Raw genomic sequence first — 21,023 nt, forward strand, 5'->3', positions numbered from 1 at the left:
ACCCTTGCTTCATTTTGTGTGCATTCTACCTTTGTTTGCATTTCATCGGACATAGGACGGTCTTACACATTAGATTGCGGGCACGTTTTCGCTAGTTGAGTTAGTTGAGTGATTTTGGTTACTATTGGTCACAAAAATCACCCTGTTCTTTCATTGAGTGACGAGTGAAAACCGTGAGGATGTCGTTGCTTTGGTCCCCTTAGTCATGGGTCCTTTGGTTGAATCTCGTGTCGGTTTTGTAATTCTCGGCGGTCTTGCCCTTTCTCCCCTTTCCCCGCTCTTGAATTTATTTCTTGAGCATTGGTCACACGAGGGTTGCTTTAGTCACGCTTAAGGGGTTGGCACCTCAATTGGCACTTCTGAGACGGTACTCCGACCAAGACCGTGTTCTGTTGTTTGAAAAATTTGGCCACTTAGATGAGGAAAGTAGATAATTTTGTTAGATGCATTCTATTTATTGATTACGTGCTTTCATGATGGATGTGTCAAAAGTTTTGTAGCAAGACCCAACTTGCCTTGCAATAGGGCACTCTTCCCTCATGAGTGTCAAATTGTGAGTTGAAGGGGCGTTGAGTGCGTTAATACTCGATCGGCTTAATTAGTAGCATTGTTGAGTGGTGCTTATATTGTGCACCCACTCTCCGTATTTATCTTATTTGTACATTGGTTGAGGACTTACTCGGGGACGAGTAAGGTTCAAGTGTGGGGAGGTTTGATATAGGATCCTTTTACGCCTTTTTCCCCTCTATTTTCATGCCAACCGACTCCATTTGAGTCGGTTTTGATCGTCCTTTCTCGTGTTTTGTGTCCCGATTCCCTTTACTATGACATTTTGGCCTCCTTGCAGAAATTAAGGCGGGAACGGGTGAAACGAAGCAAGGAAGACGGGTTGACTTGGCTATGCATGGAAGTAGAAGGAAATAAAGCTGAGGAAGCATTCCCAGCCGGTAGGCCGGTAGCCGGCCAGCCGGCTGGGAGTGCAAGTGTATGCAAATGAAGCTTAAACCAAGCAAATAGGTATTCCCAGCCGGTGGCCCGGCAGCCGACCAGCCGGCTGGGAGAACGTTCAAGCTGAAAACACAAATTTTTGAAGAAAGATACAGAAATCTCCCAGCCGGTCAAAAGACCGGCAGCCGGCCAGCCGGCTGGGAGTTCCCCCAAAGGCTAAAAGTCAAGTTCCAAGTCAAAGGTGTCCCAGCCGGTCAGGGACCGGCAGCCGGTTGCCCGGCCATGCATACCTGATGACTTCCAAAAATTAATTCAACTTCCAAGAAACTCCCAGCCGGCCAGAGGACCGGCGGCCGGTTGACCGGCCAGGAGTGCAAAGTCGTGTTTTAAAGCCTATTTCGAATCCTACCCTAATCTTGGTGGAAACTATATATACCCCCTTCCTTAAACCCTTTGTACACACATTCCCAGATCTGAAATTATTTCCTTTTCCAAGTCTCAAACTTTGTTAATCATTTTGTTAATCATTCCTTAATTAGACTAGTTCTTCAATTAATTAGTAATTGGAGTTGGGTTGTAAAAAGATTGAAGGGTCTCCTTCTTTGTTTTTCTATCCTAATTCCTTTCTTACTATTTGATTGGTATTATTTCTCTCCTTATTTTCATTTGTTTACATTTGTTTTTCCTTCAAGTTTGTTTGATTGTTTGTGTTAAAATTGCATCTTTGTTCATTGATTGTTGTTCTTTTCACCTTTGTTCATCTTTTCATTGCTTTTCTTCTATTTGATTCTCTTTCTTTTGTTCATCCTTGCTTTTTACATTCAAAGATTCAATCTTTGAGTGGATTGGGTTAAAGATTGTGCCTTTTAGTTTACTAAACCTTGTTATTAGATTAAATCACCTTTCTTCTTAATTTGTGTTGGAAATTTGCATGATTAGTAGTAGAATTCATCTTCCACCCATGTTTATGTTTAAAGACTCCATCTTTGTTGTTTATTTTGCCTTTAGAAACATGATTAGTGAGTAGTCTCCTTCTAGGACTCGGTTTGACTCGGTATGGGTAATTTCACTAATTAATTATCACTAAGGCTAATTAGTTGGGGGAAATTGGTGAGGGTAGTTTAGAGGAATTGCATGTTTAAGGTTTGGTTCTTGGGTATTGTCGACTTTTGACCCTTGCCCACCAACGAGAGTTGGTTAGGTTGTTAGTGGGATATTTGGGAACCGATCCGTGTCACCGACTAAGGTTGAGACCGAAAGGGAGAACCGAGGGAGGGTGCCTCTAGATTAGTGTTTGAAATCGACCCTTGAGAGAGGGAGTGGGATGACCCGGAATACGATGAGGGTTTAATGACCTTGACCATTTACTTGACCTCCTTGGGAAAATGCATGTTCTTGGGGTTGTCGGGTTTTGAGTTAGGGATACCGGCTTTCGAACCCGAGAGGGGGGTTAGTCGGGGTAGCTAGTGTCCTATTTCGAACCCGAGAGGGAGGTCTTAGGCGAATTAGAGCCATCTCCCCCTTACCTACCTACCCCTTTTGATTAGCCCAGACGATTAGTATGTGGAATTACTCATATTCATGGTCGAACCGAGTTCTAGTCCTTCCCATTATTTGATCTAGACTTAATCTTTTAGCTTGTTCTTATCTTGTCTAGTTTATAGTCTTTAAATTGGTTAGTTTAGTGCTAGTTCGTTACCACCCTCTTTGTTTTATATCAACTTAGCTAAGCTCAAGAATATAGACAATTAGTAATCACCCTTACTCCTTGTGGGATCGACCCTCTAGAGTGTACAACGATAAAATCGTGCACTTGCGAGGTATAGCTTGATACCATCAATAAGAGAAGAGAGTAAAATATAAGGAGAAAGTTCTCGTAAACTGACTCAAATAAATTGAATACACCTAGGGCCCTTAAATAGGCTTACACTTAACTAAATTCTACAAAGTAGGAAGTGGCGTAACCCACTCCTTGATTAATGCCACACTAACTACAAACACTCACATACATTATCATTTGACCAACTATCATAATGCCTTATAGGAAACTAACTTTGACAATAATTTTGGATCAAAATATCCAACACACCCCCTTGATCCAAAATCTGATGGATCTACGTTCGACTTCTTGCCCTGTCGAACCATACTTGCATTGGACTACTCTGACTTCACATCATGTTTGCATTTTTTAGGCTTGCCGTGAGTCTCATAGCGTGAGTCTCATAGCACCTTAGTCTTCAATAGTGCACCTTGTTGCATACTGTAAAGCACTTCCCTTAACTCTCGAAATCACTGCCTTCTCATTGACACCTTTATCTCCATTGACGAGCAATCTACCTTCAAACGGTAATGCGATCTTTTATGCACACGCACATGTTAAGCTCCACATTCAACTTCAAACATAGTCTCCTTTCGAGACATAAACTGAGCCTCTTTGCTTGGACTCCATAAAATTGTAAATTGCTTGATCAAATAGACTTTTCTCCATCTAACTTTGTGAAGCCCTTGTCTTCACTCCGTGACGCACTTCTCGTCACCCTTTTGTTGATGCACCTCTCACCAACTTTCATTTGGAGCACTTCTCTCCAAAAACCGATTGTCGATGGAGCCTTTATCTCCACCATTTCATTGGTTCACTTCTCACCATACATGTGAAGCACTTCTCTTCACCAAAAATACGGTAGAGCCATTTTTCTCTACCAAACCTGATAGAGCACATCTCTCTATCTCTCAATTATGGTGCACTTCTCACCATTTTTTTTACTCAAACAATTTACTCACCTTCTCTCTCAATTTTTTTTTCAATGCGGAAATAAATCGATACAAGGGCTGCGTGGCTCACTTGTAACTCAAACAAAAAATGTGTGATTTTTTTTTCTTTTTCTCTTACCATTTTTTTTGTGATCGCCCCATTTCGGGAATCGAACCTGGCTACTTGAGCGGAGGTGACAATCTACCTTCTCTACTCAAGATAGCTCTGATACCACATGATAGACTAAAAATGAGAGAGGAGAGTGAATATATGGAGAAAGTTATCGTAAATTGACTCAATTATTAATCAAATAACACGGGCCTATTTATAGGCATACATAACTAACTATAAAGCACACAACCCACGTTTTTAGTGCACAACTACATGATCCTATTTTTATGATTTCCACTAACATAATAGTCACATTATTAGGAAACCTACAAACAACTAACTTAATTTTAGGAAACAAACACTTAACCAATATTTTGGATCATAAAATCCAATAAGGGCTATAAATCTTGATAAAGCCCTTCTCTCTACCTTTCGATTAAACATACAATGTCATACCACTTATTAGAGTAAAATGGGAAATATTTGTATTGAGATGATTGAATCAAGTACAAAGGGAGACTATTTATACTAATGACACCTTAACTTACTTGTCCTACAAATAGGGAAACTACCATAATATTAGGCCACTAATCCAACTAATCCACTACTTTATTGGCTCCTAATATGACTCCAACAACGTAAGACCATAACTAACAAATGACCACATGTTCCTAAACACTAGGAAAACTTTGAATTAGTTTCAACACTCCCCCTTGATTCAAAGTCACTGACACCCAACTCGGACATAAAGAACTGAAGCTTGGCTTGCGGAAGCGATTTTGTGAAAACATCGGCAATTTGCTCATTTGTACCACAAAACTTCAGTACAATTTTTTCATCAGCTACTAGCTTGCGTATAAAATGATGCTGAATATCAATATGCTTTGTTCGCCCATGGAAAGCAGGATTTTTTGCCATAGCAATAGCGGACCGGTTATCTCAATATATCACAGTAGCTTCATTTTGTTGAACATAAAAATCAGCTAGTAACTTCAGCAACCATAAAGCTTGTGACTCTTGAACTTAACTTCTTTGCAAAGATACTCGCTTGGATGATGAGAGTGCAATAGTTTCTTGCTTCTTCGAACTCCAAGTAATTGCACCAGAACCAAGACTAAAGATGCTACCAGAGGTACTCTTTCGATCATCCAAACAGCTTGCCAAATCACTGTCAGTGAATCCGACTAATCTGAAATTTTCCTCCGGCACTTTAGTATACCAAATGCCGAAGTTCAGACTACCTGCCACATAGCGGAGGATTCTTTTTGCTGCACCAAAATGTTGCTTAGTCGGATTGTGCATATATCTAGACACCACACTGACCGGAAAAGCAATATCCGGTCTAGTATGAGTGAGGTAGTTCAGACCTCCAACAATGCTCCTGTATAATTTTCCATCAGCAGGCCCGGTTCCATCTTCTCGTTGCAACTTTTCATTTACATTCATAGGTGTAGTTGCAGCTTCACAATTGGACATGTTGAATTTCTTCAACATATCAGTAGCATACTTCTCTTGGCGTAGAAATATACCATCTGCACTTTGCTTAATTTCAAGCCCCAGAAAGTATTTCAATGCTCCCAAATCAGTCATCTCTTTTTTTTTTTTACCATCAAAACAAGAATCTGTAAAATAAAATCGTCGAACAATGTCATAACAAAACTCACAATAGCTCCTCAAGCCGGGTATGTGAAGGTGAATGTGGATGCGGGAATTAAGGAGGGTGAGGGAGTGAGTGTAGGGGTTGTGTGCCGGGACGAGTGAGGTAAGGTGCTTTGGGGTTTGTCTTTGGTCGTGGAGCAAGAGTGGGAACCTCAATTGGCGGAAGTTGTCGCGGTTTATGAAGGAGTTCGAGAGGCGCTACGAAGACATCATACCCATGTGGTCGTGGAGAGCGATTGCTTATCGGTTGTTGAGGCTCTTAAGAAGGAGGCCCCAGGAAGAAGTAGCCTAGCTTTAATTTTAGAGGACATTTTATCGTTTTGTAATTCTTTTACTTCTATTCGATGGGCGTATACTAGCCGTACAAACAATAGTGCCGCTCATGCTTTAGCTCATTTTTTACCTTTTGTAGCAAGTAGAGTAGTATGGTCGGATAGTCTACCGCCGACTGTGAACAACGCTATTTTGTTTGATTCGTTATCTATGCAGTAAAGCCTTCGGGCTTTCCCTCTCAAAACTGATAATATAGCATTTGGCGATTAAAGAGTAAAATGGGAGGCTATTTATACTAATGACACCTTAACTTACTTGTCAAGATTTTTGGAAACAAACACTTAATTTTAGGAAACAAACACTTAATCGAAAGGTAGAGAGAAGGGCTCTATCAAGATTTTTGGAGAGAAGTGCTCTGATACCACATGATAGACTAAAAAATGAGAGAAGAGAGTGAAATATAAGGAGAAAGTTCTCGTAAACTGACTCAAATAAATTGAATACGCATAGGGCCTTTAAATAGGACTAAATTCTACAAAGTAGGAAGTGGCCTAACCCACTCCTTGATTAATGCCACACTAACTACAAACACTCACATACATTATCATTTGACCAACTACCATAATGCCTTATAGGAAACTAACTTTGACAATAATTTTGGATCGCAATATCCAACACGGAACGTTTCATCCTTGGACCCCGACTCGCTGACTGAACAACAAGACCCCGTTATAATCATTCAAAGCAATGACTAACATTAAACTTTATGCTATAGTGTCAAAATATTAATGTCCAGAATTCACGAGTACAATAATTAAGCTGCCTTGGTCCAAGTGCCCGAACGTCAGAAGCCGCCTTGGCACTTCTACAGAATCATTTTTGGAAGCTTGTATTACTCATAAGTCCCTATCAGGGAGCTTATATTATTGGTCCGAATTGTGTAGATAAGAAATAATTACGAGAAATGTGGAGGTTAAAGATGAAGTTTTTGCTTAAATGGGGTTGAAACCGAAACTATTTAACAAAATAGTGTCGGTTTCAAACTATTTACCAAAAATGGGTCCACGTCATTATTTCCGCATTTTCTTTTTTTTTTTTGATGATTTCTAAGTATATCGCTGTGTGGGACAGCGAGAATTGCTTGCTAGTTGCTATAACAAGGTGTTTGACAAGCTATTTTGTCCCCGCCGTTCTCCTTGCTCCGACAACCAAATAACAAAATGCCACCACCGTTCTCTTCTTCTAACTTCCCTTATCATACACAAATCTTAGTTTGAGTTATTAGTTCAATGTTTTGTGCAAAAAACGGCCCACAATATCACCCGTCCACTAACGATTTCGGTTTCGGCAATTCATTTATATTGTCATAAGCTAATTGTTTGTATCGTATGTACTCGTTTTTTTTGTAATTGAATTCTGGGTTGATTTATAATCATTAGTTGATAAAACTTGTTAGTAGTTTGGTAATGATGTGCTTAATGTAAGTGTGAAATACAAACCGTACTACCTAGAAATATTCCTGTAACAATGGTGGTGCATTTATACAGCGACAATTGCATTACCAATTGCCCCAAGCTTCCTGCTAATGTTGGATGAGGCGACGAGGTACTGTAACAGGTCTAATATGGGAAGGACTGTTTTTTAGTAAAGTTGAATTACATAAAAAACGAGTTCATACGAATAAACAGTCAGCTTAAGACAATAACAATGAATTGCCGAAACCGAAATCGTTAGTGGACGGGTGATATTGTGGGCCGTTTTTTGCACAAAACATTGAACTAATAACTCAAACTAAGATTTGTGTATGATAAGGGAAGTTAGAAGAAGAGAACGGTGGTGGCATTTTGTTATTTGGTTGTCGGAGCAAGGAGAACGGCGGGGACAAAATAGCTTGTCAAACACCTTGTTATAGCAACTAGCAAGCAATTCTCGCTGTCCCACACAACGATATACTTAGAAATCATCAAAAAAAAAAAGAAAATGCGGAAATAATGACGTGGACCCATTTTTGGTAAATAGTTTGAAACCGACACTATTTTGTTAAATAGTTTCGGTTTCAACCCTATTTAAGCAAAAACTTCGTTAAAGATAGGAGAAGGGGCTAATGATCCATATTTAACGAGTACTAATAACTTTGTAGGACGTCAAACATGGGTATTTGATCCTGATTATGGTACTCCTGAAGCTATTCAACAAGTTGAAGAAGCTCGTCTTAACTTTTATCGAAATCGATTCGAGGTTAAGCCTTGTGGTGATCTTCTATGGCGCCTTCAGGTTTATTTTTTTCTTCTTCACCTTCTCATTTACTTTTCGAACGTGATTGGATTGTTAATATCATTTTCCGCTATTAAATGTAGTTTTTAAGAGAGAAAAACTTTACGCAAAGTATACCACAAGTGAAGGTGGGTGACGACCAAAAGATCACATACGATATAACCACGGTGACATTGAAAAGAGCCGTGAATTTCTTCACTGCCTTGCAGGCTGACGACGGTCATTGGCCTGCCGAGATAGGCGGCCCCCAATTTTATCTTCCTAACTTGGTCAGTCTCAATTATATGTATTACTATATGTATTACTCCTAGTGTCATTTTTATTTATTTACCTTTATTATTCTTTATAAAAAGTATTTTAATTAAAAAACAAATAAGTGATTGAAACTGAGAGATTATTTAATTAAGTAATTACTAGAATATTTATTTTATCTTAAAAAAGTCATCTTAAAGCATGTGAAATGCCGAAAAAAATATACAACCCAAAATGCTCTTTTTCCACATTTGAAGAAGAGAAACTGTTGATCAGGCCAAAAGTGGGGATGTAGCCATGTAGGTGGTCATTTCCCTTAAATGGAGATGATCCCATAACAGTGGTGGTCAAACGAGTAAGATGGGATAGGATAGGCCCAGCTGCATACAGGCCATGTCGATCAGGCCAAAAGTGACCGAAGGAGCGGGCCAGGGTCAGCCCTTAGGTTTGACCATCTTTTCCACTTCACTCGCTAAAAAATTATGAGAGAGTAAAAGTGTATATTGGAATTTAATTGGAGGAGTAACTAATAAATCGTAAAATTTACGTGGTACCCTCAAACTTTGCTATTTTGCACGTGGTACCCAACTTTTTAAGTTTGTGTACATGATACCCTATATGTTTGATTTTCATGCCCAACATGCCCCTTTTGTCGCTAGAAAAAAATACAATTGCGCATAACTCCGAAACCGGAATTCAGAATCGGCCAATTTTTTTTGTATATGTGCACAAACTTAAAAAGTTAGGTACCACGTACAAAATGGCAAAATTCGAGGGTACCACGTGAATTTTCCGCTAATAAATTGTTAAAGAGAATAAATACGAGTATTTGGTAGGGCATGGTCTGCATTAGGGGTGGTCATCAGTGCGGGTAGGCCGGGTTCGGGTCGGGTCAGGGGTGGGGCGGGTCAAGGTTTGGTAGACCCGGAATCGGCCCGGGTCAGGGGGCGGTTTGAGGCGGGTTGGTCCGGGCCGGGTCAAAAGTGACCCCGTGAGGTGGGTCTAGGGCGGGTCCGGGTTTGACATTTGGGGATCCGGAACCGGCCTGTATATAGGGCGGGCCCGGGTCAGGCGGGCCGGTTTCACCCACGGGTCACAGATGGGCTGGGTCTGAATTAGTAAGGCCGACCCGCACTAATGACCAGCCCTAGTCTGCATCGAGAAGTAGAAAAAGAAAATTGTTGGGAAATCTCATTAATGTATAAAGATGAGAGTAGAGTGAAAAATTAGTGGAAAATAATGTGGAAAATAGAGAAAAGGTATGGGACGTCCCATTGTTGCATATGCTTTAGGAGGTCGTTTGAATGACCTCTAAAATAATACTCCGTACAACGGAGTCAACTCTAACTAACAGATGTTGTATAGTGTATACGTATTGACTATTGTATTTTTTTAGCTTAATATTTATAGAAAAAAAATTAGTGAACTTGTATTTATTATTTTTGAGTTGTATTGAAATTTTATTTATGTGAAGGAGTTTGAAAACATCATAATAAAATTTAAAAGCATTAAATCAGTTGTACAATTGGTCATATAATCCATCTCCCGGGGTTTAGACTACTTTAGAGGGAAATGAGGAATGTAAAATCCCGTATTTTTTTGTTGAGAAAGGCGATGGGAGGAAAATCGAGCGGAGGGAGCCTCCCAAATGCAAGTAAAATCTCTACAACATTTGAGAGATTAGCTATGAATTTATGAGTATAAGTCTCTATGCAATGTAGGTTTTTTGCCTATACATAACTGGACATCTCAACTCTGTTTTCTCGGCACACCATCGCAAAGAAATTCTTCGCACCATTTACAATCATCAGGTTCGTATTAGTTGCTCCATCTCTAGTAATTGCCTGCCACATTCGTCTATATAATTTTATGTTTTAACACTTAACAGAATGAAGATGGAGGGTGGGGATTGCACATAGAAGGTCCCAGCACCATGTTTAGTACAACCTTCAATTACATATGTTTGCGAATCCTAGGAGTCGGCCCTGATGAAGGAGACGACAATGCATGCCCTAGGGCTCGTAAATGGATCCTTGACCATGGTAGCGCTACTCACATTCCCTCTTGGGGCAAGACTTGGCTTTCTGTAAGTCGTCCACATGAATATGAATATTGGTTATTAACTTGTACAACACTATACTTGTGGTTGAATCATATATAATGTTTGTAGATACTTGGTCTATTTGATTGGTCTGCATGCAATCCAATGCCGCCTGAGTTTTGGATGCTTCCTTCTTTTACGCCCATATCTCCAGGTATACCATCACCAACCATTCTATTTTCTTTCGATATTTAACAGTTTTGAATCATCTCAAACACGAAGACAAACTATTATATAATCGCAATGTGTGTGTGGTGATCGGGTGCATACAATAGTATAACTCATTTATTTGTATTAGTTGACTCTAAATGTTGAAATTGTGCAGCGAATATGTGGTGTTATTGCCGAATGTTGTACATGCCAATGTCATACTTATACGGGAAGAGGTTCGTCGGTCCAATAACACCTCTCATTACGCTACTTAGGGAGGAACTCTTCAATGAACCCTTTGAGCAAATCAATTGGAAAAATGCTCGTCATTTATGTGCACCGGTAATGTATAGAACCATTATACTCAATTTCAAAGTTGATTAGTTCCACAAAATCTTTAGTACGTGACCGTTTAATTTGATAAATTGATCGATGCAGGAGGATATGTACTACCCTCAACCATTAGTTAAAGATTTAATGTGGGATACTCTGTACATCATGATTGAGCCTGTTTTAACTCGTTGGCCTTTTAACAAGTTGGTTCGAGAGAGAGCGTTACAAAAGACAATGAATCACATACATTACGAAGATGAGAATAGTAGATACATAACTATAGGGAGTGTGGAGAAGGTAGTCTATTTTTTATTGCCAATTTGCGTATTTACTGCACGGTGTCTATCATAGTATATATGTGTAACAATAATTGGTAATTCCTAAAATGCCATTGCAATGATTGCAGGTATTGTCTATGTTAGCTTGTTGGGTTGAAGACCCAAATGGCATTTGTTTCAAGAAACATCTCGCCAGAATTCCTGATTATATATGGATTGCTGAGGATGGACTTAAGATGCAGGTAATTTCATAGGATATTAATGATTAGCTAGCTCTAAAACTGATTGACTAGCCATAGCTTGTGTTCATGAGTTTTGAAAATGACATTTTGGATTAAATGGATCGTCTATATGAGAAATACGGTTTGCAGCATTTTAAACTCGTAGCTAAAAGTTTTTGACCCAACAATAATTTTACTCATCCTATCTCTTGAGCACGGACTTCAAAAACGGCGATGTTTACTTAATTTGTCGGGTTTACAAGATCTTAGATTTAGGAAAAAAGACGTTTTCTAAACTCATGATCAAACACATTTGTACCCAACTACTAGCATAGCAAGCAAGTCGGGGTTGATTCACGGGATAGGGGTACTTGATTTGTTCAATCTAATCGTAGTCGTGCTAAGGGTTGTCACAATTGATTGGATTTGTAGTTGTATTCTAAACTAATGAAAGCAATAAAGTAAAACAAGCAATAAAGCAATTAAAGATGTAAACAAATAATAAAGGATACTAGGATGTCATGAGGTCATAAGGGAATCATGGTAAGTTATATAGAAGCAAGCAACTTATTATTGTTGGAATTAAGCTAGTTCATGTCAAATAATTCATAAGAAGATTTGGATCCCGGAACCGAGTCATTTGTGAATGTACAACACCTATAAGTCGACTTAATTCTTCCTATTAAACTACATGCATGATAAACCAAATCCTAGGGAAACTTACGTCTCGGAGCCGAGTCGATTAAGACTTTACAACACCTACAAGTCGACTTGGGTTTTCCCTATTCAACTCTATACATGGTCTAATGAGGCTCGAGTTGGTTTATGTCTTACAAGCCTCATTCAAAAGATAAGATATGGGTAAAAAATGCAAGGTTTCATAGTCTAACATTTCATCAAACATGACATGTTCATAAGTTGAAGAACAATAAGCAAGCATTCATATGAACTCATTAAGCATAAATCTATCCCATGATTAACTCCCCTAATCCCCCACTAATCCTAGTCAAGTAACTACTTACTTATTATCATGGAAAATATGTCATCAATGGTGTCAATCATCACACAACAAGTATATAAACATGATAAGAGAGTGAGGAAATAAACAATAAAGAGTAAAGGGTAAAGAGATTATACCAAACTTAGGATGAACATTTGAAAAGCAAGGAATAATAGAAGAAAACTTGATTGATTGATGAAGAGTTGTCAATTCTCCAATAATAACCCAATAATCTTCAATTACCCAATAATAAATTTGAACAATAATTAAGAAAAGATTAATGTGTAATTTGTCGAAAGATTGAGATTAATCTAAGAGGACTTTTTTTTAGCTAGTTCTAATCTGATTCTTGTTTTATATATATTCACATATACGGGTACTCCCTCTTATTCTTTGAATTCATACCATTGATTCAATATATGTAAGGTATATTTATTCAAATGGTAAGAATTTATATGCAGGTTTTTGGAAGTCAGCTATGGGACTGTGTGTTTGCTGTCCAAGCTTTGTTGGCTTCAAATCTAAGTCTTGATGACATTGGACCTGCTCTTAAGAAAGCCCACCTTTTCATTAAAGAGTCACAGGTATTACAATCCCAATTGCTAAAAGTTGTTGTAATATCCCGGTCCAAACTCGTTCGGGAGCGGTTACTTATAATAGCTCATCAGACTGTGTACATAGCCCACGTACAGATCAACACGAGTCCTTTATAGCACATTTTGTGCTCGCTCATGCTCATCCCGGGAACCTTCCCAAGAGGTCACCCATCCTAAGATTACTCCCAATCAAGCACGCTTAACTGTGGAGTTCTTTTGTATGGATGACCATAAAAGAAAGTGCACTTTCTTGATATGAGTAGTATTTCCAATCCCTTTAAGCTTATCACTGGACCTCTTCAATTAACGTGGGTGTTACAATAGTGGATAAATTATTTTAAACCGTCGACAATTTCAAAAAACTATCCAAATTATTTATCCCACCCAAAATATTTCATTAAACAATCGAGAAATGAAGAAAATGTAAGCTATGCGCATTGTCACATATCGACAATTAATGAAGAAAAATATGAGTTTACCAAATTTCACATATATGTGGCGGTTTACCTAACGACGTAGGTGAAAGATAATCCATCGGACGATTTTAAGAGCATGCATCGTCACATATCGAAGGGATCATGGACTTTTTCGGATCAAGATCATGGGTGGCAGGTATCTGATTGTACTGCTGAAGCCCTTAAGGTAAATAAACAACAACTATAATTTGAAGAGATTATAGTTTTTTTTAAGAAATGTGTTGAATATATAGTATTTGACATTTTACTAATTTGAATTAATGTGTTAATTTGTTGTTTATTGTGAAGTGTTGCTTGATTTTATCGACTATGAAACCAGAAATTGTTGGAGAAAAGATGGATTCTAAGTTGCTCAATGAAGCTGTTAATGTCATACTTAGTCTTCAGGTACCATCACAATTACATGAGAAAAAGGATTACGCATCTGAGGTAGTACCTCAGACCTTATAGTTTTTGAGCATATACAGATTTTTTTTCTGAGCATATTACCATTTATAAATATAGTTTTTGAGCAATATTGTATTTTTTTAGTGTAATGTTTTAGTAAATGTGCTCAAAAACTTTATATTAAAACAAAACTCAAAAACTTTAAAATAAAACTCAGAAAATAAACAATAAGAGGTATTACATCAGATGTATAGTCTATAAATTGTAATTACATTGTTTCCCTTACTACTCCGCAGGTTTACCTAATTTGTTTAATTCCCTAACAAATCGTGAATTAATTCTTTTGAATTACATTAAATTATGGTCTTTAGTTATAATTTTATTGAATTATATATACTCTATTTTGAACGAATTGCGTATTTGTATTATGAATTTGAATACGTCGTATTACAAATCTGATCACCATGCTTCTCTGTAGTAGTAAACTTGGTTTCTTTAACTAACATTTTGCATGCTTGATGAAAAGAGTAAAAATGGAGGATTCTCTGCATGGGAGCCAGCTGGCGCTCCTGCATGGCTGGAGGTAATCAACTAACAACTCCCTTATTTTTAAAAAGGGAGTAATCTTAAAAACGTTGATTTCAATAGGGAGTAAAATCTAATTTACTCTTTTTTTATTTAAATATTGAATAGAAATTATAGTACTCATCTGCGTTCATTCGTTCCAACAATTTATTTACCTTTTTTTATTTCTTATAAAGAGTTTAATTAACGGCAAATACATGATCTTGACAAATAAAGTATTATACGGTTAATAATCATTTCATTGTAGCAACATGCATAAAGGGTAACTTTTAGAAGAATAAAGTGAAATTAAATCTTAGATTACGAAAGTAATTTTTTTTTCTTTTATTTCAAACATAATATTTGAAATTGACTTTTATTTCCTCCTCCTATGTGATTTCAGCTTCTCAACCCAACAGAATTTTTCGCGGACATTGTCATCGAGTATGAGTAAGTGTGAATAATACTAGACAAATAGCCAATGTCAATTAATATTAAATTTGTGTCCATTGGTGGAATTAAGTTATTCATAAACTTTCTATGTTCCAATAAATAATTATTTATTATCTTTTCTTATAAAGAAAATTTTAAAACATAGGTAAGTGTTGTCTAACCTCGCCCCTTCCAAGCTTGTAAATTAACAAAAAAAACATGTTGTATTAGGGACAAGCACGAGTCATCCCGGCCCTCCCAAACTCGCTTTCCTAGATAAACTAGTTCAGGGTTTGGTCAGAGGAGGCCGGACGTTGGCCGGCCTCGGGTTAGCCTCGCCCGGCCTAAAGAAACGTCTAACCTAACTCTTATATTTTAGAAAAAATTTCTATTTAAATGAAAATAAATATAAGAACACTGACGACACATAAAAAAGAGTGGGAGAGTATGTGTGTGTTTTACTATCAATATAACTAGTATGGGTGCCCGGCTTCGCACGAGCTACCTGTATTTAGCATTGAAATATATTTTCAATTAATTAAAACTATTTTAAAGTTGCATAACTCATAAATCCCATTAATATATTTTTCTATAATACGGAGTATATATCTTAAAATTACAGTGAAATAAATTATGAGACAACTACTCCCGCTATTAATATTTTACTTAAATCGAGTGCTTTAGCTAATTTTTCATATATACTTTCTTTTGTTCGAATTGTTACTTTTATTACATTCGTTATTATTACTTTTACTTTCACTACTCCCGCCGTAATTATTGTTACCTAATTATTGTTACTTTCACTACTTGTACATTAATATTGATAATTTCACTACTCCCGTTGTTACTTCTGTTATTTTCACTACTCCCGCTCGTTGTTAATATTATTACTTTGACTATTCAAATGAGTGATTCTTTTCACTACTAACAGAATTACTTTTACTCTTTAAGTATCCAATGAGTGATTACTATATCCAATTAAGGTTACTTTTATTAACCTCACTACTCAAAATAAATATATTACATATATGCATTTAAATATATTACATATATGCATTAAATTAATTAAGTAGAAATAATTATGGAATATTATATTTTTTGGAAATCTAGCTTGATTTATTTACTTTTTAATAGTTTCCAAAATATAATATACTTATATTATAGTATTTGTTTATGTTAAAATAATTAACATCTTTATACTAATTAATACCATAAGTGGGGTATATTTATTTTAAGGAAAATTATCATATTCCGTGTTCTCTAAATTTATACTTCAATCAAAACTATATAATATTTACATTGAAGTCCCTTGTTCAGGTCCATCGCACAGTGCTAGTGATTTAAAACTATATAGTATAATTAATTTGTATAAGTTTCTTTAATTACATTAAAGTCCCTTGGTTTCTGGAATTAATATATAGTATTGATTGTAATTATATCTTCATTGAAAAATAATGCACTAATTGTAAGATTTGTAGGTATGTGGAATGCACTAGTTCAGCAATTGAGGCCTTGGTATTGTTCAAAAAGTTATACCCTATGCATAGGAAAGAAGAAATTGAAACGTCTATTGCCAAGGCGTCCAAGTTCATCGAGAATATCCAATATTCCAATGGTTCATGGTATGTTGATATTATTTACTCGTAAATTGCAGCAGAAATTAAAAATGAAACTTTAGGATAGTAAAATTTTAATCTTTCGATTATTAATGTTTTGATACAAAGGGAAGCAAAGCGAGGGAGGAGCAATGTTAAAGGTAGTGTAAGATACCAAGTTTTCAAACTAAGATATCTAGTAGCTATAAGAACAATCTAGAGTATTAGAGAACTATCCAATTATTTAGCTCATTTCTAAATATTTCCACGTACTCCTATAAATATAGATATAATGCTTATCAGTAAGCATGTAGTCTGTAAGCTCTTATGGAGCTAACAAGGTCTTGCCACAATATCGTCTCCCCCACATAACAAAAGATGATTTGAAACTCTTCATCTTCGGATCTAGGGTTTGAAGAGTGGAAGAGGAAAGAGTAGTATATAATGAGGGGTTTGATAGAGAAAGGGACAAAGGCAATAAAGCTGCTTTAAGATATTCTATAAGAGATCATAAAGGTAATGTTATTTTGTTGGGAGCAAAAAAGTGCGGATCCAATAGTATTCTTGTTGTGGAACCTCTCACTTTAAAAAAAAAGCATTTTAGCAGCTAAGTACTTAGGAATCTCAAAGTTAATTGTGGAGGGTGATAATTTATGTGTTATTAACTCAATCCGTAATACTTGGCAAATTCCTTACTAGACCTTCATGTTTTCGATGAAGTGATAATTAAACATTATTTTCGTGAAACCAACAAGGTTGCTGACTTCATGACTTCTATTGGACATTCATGTCCAACTCTTTCGAGGTGGTTTGATAGTCGATGTTTTCAACATACATCTCTCATTCGAAAGGATGAGATAGATTAGTATTATCCCAAGGATCAATCTATATTTTTTACCTTGCGAAAAAAAAATAATAAGAAAGCTAGAGAAAGGATGAGATAGATTAGTATTGTTGTATTTTATGGGCCGGTTTTTTTTGGGCCATAATATGTCGTTTGTAATGGTTGTGCCCAGACACATCTACCAATTTACTACGGTTTCGATTATTCAATACATCTACTTACCTTTTATCAAAAAAAAAAATGTAATATCATACACATTCAACATATAAATAAAATTATTAATGTTGGATATCGTGCTCACTACATTTCCTACCAAAATCCCAACAAGAAGTCTTTGCTTAATGGTTAAGACGGAGGGTATCGTGACAATAGGTCACGGGTTTGTGTCCCCCTCCCCAATCAATTGTACTAGCCTTCCGCCTCATTTAAACTGGAAAAAAAAGTGTAATTTAAAAAAAAAAAAAAGCAAAGAAAAAAGAAAAGAAAAGAAAAAAAAAACATAGCGTGATAAGAGTTTTTGATCTTATATAAATGTTAAAATATACTCTATCCATTCAACTCCACTTTGCAAATATTTCTTTTTCGTCCATTAAACTCCACTTTACATGTTTCCTTATTCGGCTAAGAAAATGATCATTCTATCTTTATTGAAAATTTATATTTACAAAAAATGTCATCCATACCCCACATTAATCCACCATAAATCCTCACCTTTATGTTTTTTAATATTTTTTTAACCTCTCTATTCTCTTTCCCTATATACTTTTAATAGTTTTTTTAACCCATTCCTTAATACCCGTGCAAAAAGTAAACTTACAGAATAATAAAATATTGATATTCACCATAGATAAATTAAAGCTTTCATTAAAAAAAATCTTTAAATGGGAAACAGTAATACATAAAGAGTAAGTATTGTAAAACGGTTTTTAGAATAAAACATTGTAAAATATAATATAGCAAAGATTTTAATACCTTTATCATATGGTTTGCAGAAGTTATTTTAATGGAGTTATTTAAATAAAACATTAGTACTTAATTTTTGTATAAAATAGTTTTATACGAGAGTTATTGGTACATAAAATATGGGTTAACTTTCTGTAAAAATATGTGATTATGGATCATGAATTTATGTAGGTATGGAAACTGGGGAGTATGCTTTATATATGGGACATTTTTTGCAGTAAAAGGACTAACCGCAGCTAGTAAAACCTACTCTAACTGTACTTCTATTAGGAAGGCAGTTAAATTTCTTCTTACATCTCAAAAAGAGGATGGTGGATGGGGAGAGAGCTATCTATCCGCCCCAAAAAAGGTACCTTCTTTTATTCAAATAAAAAATAACCATGGTAAGTTTTTCCTAAAAAAAGAATTAGGTTCCTTTTTTTCTTATCAATGCGTAAATGCAATAATGCTCTTGACATTTATGGAGACAATGTTCGGTCCAGGTTTGGACATATGTTCCGCCCTAACTTGTGATTATCAAACACAGGATTTTGTGCCATTAAAAGGTCGATCTCATTTAGTTCAGACCGCGTGGGCATTGATGAGTCTCATTTATACAAGACAGGTATCCTAATCATCCATCCTCATTACTATTTTGTATAGTTATATTTTTAACTTGGCATAAAAGTGTATATGTAATTCAATCTTATTATTACACCAGATGGAGAGGGATCCTACTCCATTACATCGTGCAGCAAAACTATTGATTAATTCACAACTACAAAACGGTGATTTTCCTCAGCAGGTAAATTTTACATAATGTTAATTTTATAGTTACTTTTTTTTTTTAATATCTATTACTTATTCAATAATGTAGCTATTATTTCTAATGGAAATTGACACGCATTCACGCATTAAACAGGAAATTACAGGAGCATCCATTAAGACCCTTATGATACATTATCCAATGCACCGGAATATATTTCCATTGTGGGCGATCGCTGAATACAGGAGATGTATTAATCCGGAGTTTTAATGTCTTAACTAAAAGATTATTATGCGGTTATATCAAAGCATAATAAATATAAAATATGGTCATTATGAATCCTTATAGAAGACTAATTATATTAGTGAATTAGCTTAAAATGCATGCAAATTTGCACGAAAAATATAAATTTATATTTAAATTTTCATTTTCAAATTGCTTTAAGGAAAATTTAAAAATTAATATAAAATCAAGTATGGAACAATGGAATATTGTAGATATCAAATTAAAGATGAAACATCCCCTATTTACTAAATGAATAGAAGTCTCTACATTTTTTTCCCGCCTAACATTATAACCTGTAAAAAATATACTCTAAAATCATTGCTATAATTAAATATATGTCACATCTAAATCATTTGCTATAATTAAATATAAGTCACGCCTAAATGAATAATGTCACTGTAAAATATATGTAAGAATATAAAAAATATACTCTAAAGATTATTGCTATAATTAAATATATGTCACACCTAAATCATTGCTAAAATTAAATAGGGTTATTTAATAACAATACTCCAAACTATAGGCGTTCTTCTCAAAATACTCTACACTCTAATTTAACTCACAATATACCATACAATAACCTTCCTCTTCTTATATTATACTAGGGTCGGTTTTAACCTGTAAAAACAGGTCAAAAACTTATGTGGGTCCCATCAGCACCACTACATCAGCTACTCAAACACTACCACCAGGCCACTTCCTTCTTCAAGATTCACAAGCACAACAACGACATCCATCTACACCGACACCACTATCCCGCTGCCACCAAACCAGCTACACACCATCACGGCATCACCGTCACTACACCCTTACTTAACTGACCAGTGCTTGCTTCCTTACCCAACCAATGACAACGCTTAAGCACTCCCGCCAATTAACACACATTTCAGCCTACCTGCAACTCTAACCCGTCTCCTTGCCTCCCCTCTAACAGCAGCCACCACCATGTCCCAAAGCCTACCTTAGTCCACGACATTTTAGCCACCACAAACCACCAAACAACCCATCACAAACCTGTCTCCACCAGCCCTAAACACGTCCTCAAACCAATGTATACACTGACCAACAACATTCAATCACCTCACGTGCCAGGCTTGAACTCGCCACTGACCAGCAACATTCAATCACCTCCATCACCCTAAACCTGCCCGAAATCATCCACAAACAACCCCTTTGACAGCCCTAAATCCACACCCAGGCCGACCGATTCAAGCGCGCTTGTACAACTCTCGACCCAGGCAACAATCAATGTAAACCCGAGATCCCTAAATCAATTTTAGGCAAATGTTAATTTGGAATAAGGGGTCATGAAAGGTGGTCGTTCACGAGTGGGGTGGGGGGAGGGAAGGCGTGGGTGGTCCGTAATTAAATAGGGCATTGGTGGTTGTGGTTGTGGTGGATGGTGGTTGTTGACTGTTGTGGTGGGGTGATGATTAATGGAGAAAGGTTAGGTGGGTAATGGCTTAATTAGTAGGTTTGTAAGGAGAGTAAAGGGGGAGTGACTTGCTAAAGAGGTAGTCGGTCATCCGAGTGTAGTATGAGAAGAGACGTCAATTCTATGTTTTATTGTGAGTTAAATTAAAGTGTAGAGTATTTTGAGAAGACCACCAATAGTTTGTAGTATTCTTATTAAATGAATAATGTCACTGTAAAATATACTGTAAGAATATAAAAAATACTCTAAAATTATTGTGATAATTAAATACATGTCACACCTAAATCATTGCTAAAATTAAATATATGTCACGCTTAAATGAATAATGTCACTGTAAAATATAATGTTA

At 36.3% G+C, this 21,023-nt stretch overlaps 2 protein-coding genes across 2 annotated transcripts in view; both read left to right on the forward strand.

Annotated features, from left to right (window-relative positions):
• Window positions 1-6,632: 6,632 nt before the first annotated feature.
• On the forward strand, window positions 6,633-19,438 carry LOC141591759 (beta-amyrin synthase-like). The gene is made up of 19 exons (XM_074412205.1): window positions 6,633-6,715; window positions 7,825-8,017; window positions 8,101-8,286; window positions 9,991-10,080; window positions 10,158-10,355; window positions 10,440-10,524; window positions 10,696-10,862; window positions 10,959-11,150; window positions 11,260-11,373; window positions 12,814-12,936; window positions 13,468-13,590; window positions 13,713-13,811; window positions 14,338-14,394; window positions 14,779-14,825; window positions 16,286-16,429; window positions 18,381-18,558; window positions 18,736-18,813; window positions 18,910-18,993; window positions 19,111-19,438. The coding sequence occupies exons 1-19, from the start codon at window positions 6,708-6,710 to the stop codon at window positions 19,222-19,224; spliced, it is 2,280 nt and encodes a 759-aa protein (XP_074268306.1). The 5' UTR covers window positions 6,633-6,707; the 3' UTR covers window positions 19,225-19,438.
• LOC141591758 (beta-amyrin synthase-like) overlaps window positions 6,635-21,023 on the forward strand; it is a 232,564-nt gene continuing 218,175 nt past the window's right edge. The window contains exon 1 of the mRNA XM_074412204.1: window positions 6,635-6,715. Within this exon, the coding sequence (XP_074268305.1) occupies window positions 6,708-6,715 (8 nt within the window). The 5' untranslated portion in view covers window positions 6,635-6,707. The remainder of the gene's footprint in view (window positions 6,716-21,023) is intronic.

Source organism: Silene latifolia, chromosome 7 (genome assembly GCF_048544455.1).
Source record: "Silene latifolia isolate original U9 population chromosome 7, ASM4854445v1, whole genome shotgun sequence".
Classification (NCBI taxonomy): domain Eukaryota; kingdom Viridiplantae; phylum Streptophyta; class Magnoliopsida; order Caryophyllales; family Caryophyllaceae; genus Silene; species Silene latifolia.

Coding starts and splice junctions, on each gene's coding strand:
- LOC141591759 (XM_074412205.1), top strand. Junction 8,018..8,100: donor ATCTTCTATGGCGCCTTCAG/GTTTATTTTTTT, acceptor TATTAAATGTAG/TTTTTAAGAGAGAAAAACTT. Junction 14,826..16,285: donor GACATTGTCATCGAGTATGA/GTAAGTGTGAAT, acceptor TAAGATTTGTAG/GTATGTGGAATGCACTAGTT.